Source organism: Sinohyriopsis cumingii, chromosome 7 (genome assembly GCF_028554795.1).
Source record: "Sinohyriopsis cumingii isolate HCF-2022 chromosome 7, ASM2855479v2, whole genome shotgun sequence".
Lineage (NCBI taxonomy): Eukaryota > Metazoa > Mollusca > Bivalvia > Unionida > Unionidae > Sinohyriopsis > Sinohyriopsis cumingii.
The window spans coordinates 13,538,748-13,547,781 of record NC_142967.1 but is presented as its reverse complement, the minus strand read 5'-3'; the positions used below and the strand labels follow the sequence as shown (position 1 = coordinate 13,547,781).

The window sequence follows — 9,034 nt, the reverse complement described above, 5'->3', positions numbered from 1 at the left end:
AGAGCAAGAAAAAAGATATGATAAAGTCAACAGTTTCATTATAAAATACCTTCTCAAAGCAAATGAATTATGCTGGGCTACCAAGCCCTTTTACTGTGGCAGACTCCTGAGCCACCATATGTATTTGTACACTGAAAAACACAATACGTCCACAAGGGTCCAAGATTCTACAAATTAATTATTTCATCTTAATAGTTAAACATTAATCACATTCTTTTCAAGATCTGTTTCAAGCTGTGATATTTCTACTTCTAAAAAAATACCTATTTCAAGAATAAATCAACAATAAGCACAAAAAACATATACGTTTAGACTTTGGGACTTGGATTTTTAAATGCAAGCTATATATATATATATATATATATATATATATATATATATATATATATATATATATATATATATATATATATATTATATATATATATATTAAAAGAAACACATGTTCTGATCATTAAGCTGGCACATTTCAAGTCCAACTAAAATCTATTTATATTTGAAAGCAGCACTTCTACTCTTCGGGACTTTACACGATTTTTTAAATTTGAATCTGCAAGCCAGAACAGAAAACTGCCACTATATTATAATATCAGTTTGCAGTATTGAGCTCTTTGTTTATATTATACCAGTGCATTATCCCTGGCGAATATGTTACTATATTTAGCTACAGACAAGATAGTTCCAACTTGTACAACGGTAGATGTCATATCCTCACCACAAAATTATGAGATTCCACCTGAATTAATTTGTGGACCATACCTGCTTACTGTGACTTCCTGCCTATAGTAACATACATTATATAGTTGGTTTTCAAATGTAGGTCTTGCATAACATGTTTTCTTGTTCTTTCCAAACTGTGAAATTATACAAACTAAAAAATTTGTGTTTAAGACAAAATCTGATTAACACAGTGAAAACAAAACTTGTTTAACATTCATTTAAGGTTGAGCACCTCAAGCATTAGTGGTTCAATCTGATTTGGATTAACCAGAAGGAGAATTTTGGCATGTTCTTCACTGAGCCCTTTCAAGTCTGAAAGTTTCTGAAGCAAAATAACATTGTAATCTCTGCCATAATCAAAGGTGAACTTTGATTCCAGGTAATGCTTCAAGAGGATGAGGTATTTATCTTGTATATTGGAAATGAATTCTCGATTTTTCATGTCCTTCCCATCTGGGTTGAAGATGATGATGACCTGCAGAAGTCCAAACATGGTCATATCATCCTGAATGATCATTTTCATTGTACGACAATAACTAACATGACACTCATGAAGTCGTCTGTTAGATGTGGTTTTCATCAATATTGATGTTGGGATTTCTCCTGTTGGTGTTTTCCACGCATCTCGGTCAATTTTGTAGAAAACAACTGACCTTAAGAGCAAGGAGTTCAAAACACATGCCTTCAATGCTGCAATCTGGTCCTCCTGACTCAGAACCTGGAAATCTTCCACTGTTTTGATGAACTTTATAAGACGTCGCACTGCTAGCTCTGAATTATTCACAAGATCATCTGCACAGTGGTAGCTATCTTCATTAAGTTCACTGTTTTCCCAAAACATTTCACCAAGAGTTGTAGCATATGAAACTCGAAGCTGAGAGGACATAATTCTTTCTTGCTCATTCAGAACACGATACATAGATGGATCCTGGGGAACCTCATTTGGAAGTGGAATAGGAACTTTCCCTTTTTCAAAAAAGGCACTGGAATTAAAAACAGCTGAAAAGAATGCCCCTTTCTCTTCTGAATCCCCATCCATCTCTTTGGAAGGACTCATCTGAGGATGAATAAGCCTTTCAGTAAAGTAAGAGGTGGATGAAGAGGAGGCCAAACCTGACTGGTCTGGTTGTACTGATTCAGGGTCTGACTGTGGCTCCTCTTTTACATTCAGCTTACCTTCCTGATTTCTCTTCATTCGATTCTCTATGACCTTTTGCATTCGCACCTTCCTTTCATTTTCATCTGCAAGAAAGAAAGTACTCAAATGTATTTTGTCATCTGCTACTGTCTTGCCTGCTGACACAGTGTTCTTTTTATGGCATTAAAGTACTATATAAGTTGATAAAAGCCTGACAATAATAAAAATATTGTATTATGTTTTAAGAAAAGCATTGTTCATCAAAATCTGTCATCATTGTCCATCCTAAGGAGCATGATTTTTGATGCATGAAAGTCACAGACCTTGAATAACCTTTAAGTGGCAACCATGAACGCATAATAATTACCTTTATTAGACACTACAGGTGAGGCATCAAACAAAACGCATGTAGTCCATTCATCAAATTCTTATATTCCTTAACATTTACAATAATTACCCAGTTAATCTGCTGAGGGTAATCTATCATAATCTACAATGTAGAGTTATTATTATGAATTTCAGTACACATATTGATTCCTTCTTTCATAAGCACTGGTCAGAAAGGGCATTGTGTCTAGGCAAGAATCTGTTTGGTCATGAGCAAATCATATAAACTTAACCAATATTAATAAAAAGCATTAAATGCAAGTCACAGTGACTTTTGTTGTGTGTGATCTTTGTTGTAAGGGTAGTATCCGGTACTTGATGTGGATGACAGACTGGTACCATTTTCATTTAGAACCAAATAGACATTGTAAGCCCTTTGTTGGAAACTTGAACTTGCTCTCTTGTAAGAGTAACAATAACAAGATTTTCAAGATGGTTGACAATGGTGGTCATATTGGATATCAGACTGGCAGCATTTCAATTTAGGACCAACTAGACACTGTAAGATGTCCTTTGTTGGAAACCCCATGTTGAACCAACTTGCTCTTTTGTAAGGGTAACAATAACAAGATTTTCAACTTGAACCCATGCAGACAGAGGTGAGATGATAGTGATCCATAACGAAGAACACTTTACACCACTCGGCCACTCGGGGCCCCTCAGAATATTTACTGTGATACCAAAACATGCCTTAATAAATGCCTACCCATTTTTCTTTAACATTTGTTTTATTTGGAAGGGTTTATCTTCCGAAATGTTTTGTGCAATTCTTTTTTGTTTACATTGTTTGAATCATGTAACCATTATTGTGATTGTGTGTCATTAAACCCTACCTACCTACCTACATCTCCCTGAACATACCACTATGTTTTTCCGTCTCATTGATACTTATATTTATGGGTTCAATCAATATAAAAAAACAAATCAAAAATGCTTTATTCTGCATAACCATATGCAACTCTAAAGGACTCAAGGTACTAATTTAGTTTGCATAGTAAGCCTATGCAAACACCTTGATTTTAAAAATTCAATAACTTAAAATTTGTGTGTGCTTATGATCAAACCTATATTTCTCAGTATAGATGAAACCTGGATGTCAGCTTCTGTGTAGAGGAAAGGATATAAGCCATGGCATATTCTGGACCTGCATGTGTTTGAAACACGTGCTTTCAATTCTGTACCAAAGAGTCAGGTGCTAATTTCAGTAATGAGTGTTCCAAACTCAAGACTGTTAAAGGACTGAAATTCCATCAATAAAATAATGTATCTATTTTTTTTCCACTTCCAACTAGGATAAGCTCTTAAAAGATTCTTCTTTCTAAACATAACTTACATTATTAACCAATCCTGGTCAGCCAAACCCATATAAACTCTATTTCATGTACAACCATTTCCAGGCTGTTTCCCATTTTTCCATATCATTAGTACTGTGTGTCCTGAAGTGGAGAGCTCCCAACACAAGAGAGCTAACTCTTCTTGTATGAATATATAAATTTATGATATCACTGGAATCTACTTTTTATGATGAGCTTCAACCTTTTACAATTTACCCAAAGAAGAAACTTTCAAAGGGCACAGTATTTTGGTGAATGTGGTATTCACTTTGTGGCCTCTTGTCTAGCAGAAATAGCAGCATTTTAAATATTTTTCATGCCTTGTAAGTTCTCTCACCTGAACAAGGTACAAAAATGACACCAGAAATAGGATTCCTAATTGTCAGTAATAACATATGTTATAAATATGTCGTGCAATATGCAACAGAAAGAAAGTGAAGCCAACAATCTGACTAAAATTCAACAAATGCTTTCCCTACAATACATAGTGCAAATTAAGTGACACAGTATTGAGAATTAAATCCCAAATAATCCTAAATGTCCTATCACATGTCTAAAAGTATAGAATGTTCTGAATGAATTCCAAGTCTTGAATGTTCTGACATACCACAATGATGTAATCCAGAATGTCTTTGAATGAGTTCTCAATAATCCAAAATTAGTGCTTTAGTCCAAAAAGTCATAAATTATTCTTTGGAATTACAAAAAGCTTATCAAGCACTTTGTAATTCCAATGAATAATTTAACAAATAATTCCTCTCAATTTATAAATGAACACAATTATAAACTCTGATCATAGATTCCCAAACACTAGTATTAAAACAGGAATGAATAGTTTACCAAATTAGCCATATATACAAATATTTACTTGACCCATGATGCAATAGACCATTCTGCAATTTCCTAGATGCAAGTAATTTTTAATGAAAAATGAAATCAAACTGTTAACAAATTCACTTCCAAAACATTCTAAGCTTGTAAACAAGGTTAGTCCTTAAATTCAAATTTTAGTACTTATCTTAAAAAATGTGATAAAAATCTTGTAGGCAAAAACTCTACCCTCAATCACAGACAAAAGTCAAGAAAACAATATAAATTAAATATACATAACACATGATACTGATAAAACAAACACAAGTCCCTTGAAGGGACTGATACTGTACTGGGTGAAAAGAATTTCCAGGAATTTAATATAAGACTACTTCTTCCTTTTAACTGTTGAGTGCTGAAACCATCTCTGACATTTTTTCAGTGATAACAAGATTTTCAAATTAGCTGCTGTGGTACACATACTGGATGTCAGCTTGAAAACATTTTCATTTAGGACAAAATATACATCATAAGAAGTCTTGGTCAAAACCCCCATATAATGACCATCTATTTAGGAGAAGTAGTGCTAACAAGTTTTTTTAATGAAAGTCATCATTACAGCCTTACTGGATGTATGACTGGTACCATTTAAGACCAACTTCACATGTAAAGAAGTCTATTCGTGAAAACCCCAAGTTGATATAGCCATTCATTTGGAGAGTAGTAAAGACTATTTTCAAGATATGATTTTATATTTAGTGGTAGCAATAAAATCTTTCAAGATGGCAGCTGTGGTAAATATACTGGATGCAGATTAGCACCAGTTTCATTTGAAGGTTGACTGGACATCATCAGAAGAAAACACATGTCAATATGATGTTCTGTTCAAGAGTTTGTGACAACAAGATTTTTAAGATTGCTGCCATGGTGACCATGTGGATTTCAGATCAGCACCATTTTTATTTTGGAGCAGGTAGACATAAGAAGGAGTCTTTTAGTGAAAATCCCATGTTAATATGACTTTCCATTCAGGATGAGTATCAATAACATGAATTTATAGATGGCTGCAGTGGTCGTCATATTGGACATTCGATTGGAACCATGTTCATATAAGCCCAACTAAGCATCATAAGAAGTCTACCATAAACATCATTTTGATGAGACCATGTATCAAGCAGGACTAGTGATATGATTTTGAAGATGGCAGCTGTGATAACCATATTGGATGTCAGACTGGCATCACTTTCATTTTGGACCATTTGGACCATGGGATGAATAAATGTGTAAAGACTCAAGGCAATCATCCAAAGAGTTTAGGAGGAGTAGTGATAACAAACTTGTGCTAATGGATGGACAGACTATCCCATAAGCTCTTCTTGTCTATGACAGTATAACTAAAAATTGAGCCTCTTTAAAGAGTGCCATAAGATATGCCCAAACATCAAACCCACAGTGTGTGCATAAGTGGCTGCTATTCTATGAACTGTGTGGTGTAAGAAAACACAAGTTTTATACCATACCCAGTCATACACATTTAGTCAGGACTCTGTAATCAAATGCACAATTATATCACATGACTTCATAAATCTAGAGGTAGGTCATCAAAATCAGAATGGATCACCTTTACAGACTACAGCTGGAGTCTATTGCCCAATGGCGGTGTATTTTTACATTTAATATATATATATATATATATATATATATATATATATATATATATATATATATATATATATAATAAAAAAAAAGCAATTAAGTTATCAGTACTAACATTTTGCATTAATTCTGATACAGCATTTGTGTTTACCTAGAATCATTTCTCTCTTCATTCCAACATCCATGCACTTTTTCAAGCGGCAATACGGGCAGAACCTGCGGGTTCTAACATCAATACTGCAGTTGTTTTGGAACAAACATTGTTGTGCCTGTAAATATAAAATGAAAAGACAAAATAACTTGATTTTGGATAACACTTGTGACTTCTACATTTATTTACTGTACAAAACAGCCATGACAGCGACAGTTCACCATGAAAAAAATGAAAGCATTGAGAAAATTTATCCCTTTATAGCTTCAACTGAACATAATCTACACAGCATTAGATGGAACAGCATAACCCCAGACATATTACATGGTCCTTCTAACTATCACTGACATACTCTTAACTCTCAAGTCTAAATAATTTTTATAATATTTTTCTAAATTTTCTTTTTTTTTGTAAGTCACTACAGAATTTATATTCGCATTTGAAACATTACTGGAAGAATTATTTAGTGATTTCCTTTTAAGGAAACACTATTCAAGGGAGAAAACTGCTACCAGGTATAATAATTTTTCTAAATTTGAAGGCTCTCCCTTGACATATAAAATATATCTAAAAGGCCAGTGGGTTTATACCTTTTACTAATTTTAGTAAAATCATAAAGCTTGTTACTATTAATAAGAAAACAAAATATATTTGCTAAAGGAAACTGGGCATCATGCCTTAAGGCATGAAAAGATTAAAATTCCTTCAAGCCCAAAACCAGGATTAACTTGTGAAAAAATGTCACATTCTTTCAAATTGAAATTCGTGATACATTAAAGCCTGTCTTGAGAGTCCTCTGTTATGAGACCTCCTGTTCTGACAGACTGGGCTATTCAAGCATAGATTTATTTATTATAGTGTTTGATCTATCATGAGAGACCACCTGAAAAATAACTTTTTGGCAGAAGGGGTGGTCTTTCAATATAGGTTCCAACATTCCTACACTTTATTGGGGGTGGGGAGGATAGAATTATAATTAATCCCATGATAACTACGTCAACTAATACTGATGGATGATATGGCTTCTGATGTCAGCTGTTTATTAAAATATGCAACTTTGCTCCATGCAAATCTTTCCAGAACACACCTGTACACATTGCTAAAAGAACCCTTCTGTCAACTGTAGCTCAACAGCCACAAGAAATAATGGTAAGTGCATAAAATGAACACTGACGTGTGCAGACCAAATTGGCTGCAGAGTTTTACAGCTTTTAATGAATATGTGATATCAGCCTCATAACCACCAGGTAATATCATTATAGGTGTGGCAATGATTTATCGGCCAAAACTTGTAAATGTGAGTGTGTGATTAGGATTTTTAATATAGCTTTAAAAAATTTTCAGTCATATCACTATGATGTCTGCAGTTTGGCAGTTTATAGTGATGTCTAACACTGGGGCATCATGCTGCAGACATGAAACATGATGTCCAACCCAGTCACATTATCCTGACACCAGGCTGACCAGTCCTAACACTAACCTCTTAATGTTGAGTGCCTAGTGAGGCAGCTCTTAGTATCATTTTTGTAAGTCTTTGGTACAACTGGGGATCAAACCCATGACCTCCCTCTTCCAAGGCGGACACTCTAACCACTAGGCCACCGGAGCGGTCTGTTTAATATTTAAAGACTTGCCTACTCAAATGCATTCACATGCATGTACTGCGAGAAATAAACAAAAAATTTCTGAGCAAAGAATGCAGAGACTATTTAGATGCTTCATAAAATATACAAAGTTTAATTTTAAATGTGTGTGTATGGGGGGGGGGGAGAAGGATTCTGCATTTTGAACAGACAAAAGGAAAACAAAATCACATAAGTATTAGGTTTCATTCTGTTAATAAAACTGAAAAAAGTGTGAAATGTTATTATTTATTTTCCATTCTTTAAGTCAGTTTTACATTATTTGCTTGACATGTTCCCATGCAATGAGATGTAAACTCCAACCTACACATGATTAGCACCACAACATGAAGGAACTTTTTAATACAATAAATCTCTTGTATTTTAAAATTCCTGAAAGAAGTAAATTTATTCTAAGATATAACTTTTATACAATCACCATTTGTATTTTTATGTAATGTATATACTGTCCTTTATATTCAATACCTTTTCATCTAAATCTTCATTACATAGACCATTTATACTTTTTAAACAATCCTATACATGTATATAATGTTTTGTACAGTGCTAAAAGGCCTAAAAGTGCTGATTTGCCATAAAATACAATCAATCAATCAATCAATCAATCAATCAATCCAATATGCCATTGCTGCTACTCTGTTTAGTGACCAAGAATTACTTCTTCTAAGGAACTAGACAAGCATTTACTAGTAGCATAGACATACACTTTTCCGCAGTCTTTATATGTTTTATTGCCAGTAGCTTCTCTTGGTCAGTGGTTCTTTCTTGGGTTTTCCTGGGTTCTTCCTCCACCATTAATACTGGCTGCCATGTATAGCCTCTCGTGTGCTGAAAAATGGCGTTAAACCCCACAACAACAACAACAACAACAACATGTTTTATTTTACTGTAAAGCTACTACGTTTCCATTGGCCAGCAGAACCAACTCACATGAAAATCAATTGGCCCTGCAGAAAATCAAAAGGCATTCCCAATCAAATGTAACAGTGTCTTTAGAACATTTAACTGGCCCATGATCCTACAACTGTCAGTATTAACTGACCCAACTCAAAACCCACAGGTCACAGGTTGATGGGCCAATGACCACAGTGGCCCATACACTGTAATTTCAACTGGACCAGATAGTGCATTGGCATCTTTTGTAAAAATGTAAAAGGTACCCTTCAGTAGTTACCCAGTAAAAGGTACCCTTCAG

The 9,034-nt window shown here is 34.3% G+C and overlaps 1 protein-coding gene across 1 annotated transcript in view; it reads right to left on the bottom strand.

Annotated features, from left to right (window-relative positions):
* Window positions 1–421: 421 nt before the first annotated feature.
* Window positions 422–9,034, bottom strand: part of LOC149794755 (vitamin D3 receptor-like) — a 50,283-nt gene continuing 41,670 nt past the window's right edge. The window contains exons 3-4 of the mRNA XM_089964387.1: window positions 6,197–6,314; window positions 422–1,962 (exon numbers count right to left, since the gene is read on the bottom strand). Coding sequence (XP_089820513.1) covers window positions 935–1,962; window positions 6,197–6,314 — 1,146 coding nt within the window. The 3' untranslated portion in view covers window positions 422–934. The remainder of the gene's footprint in view (window positions 1,963–6,196; window positions 6,315–9,034) is intronic.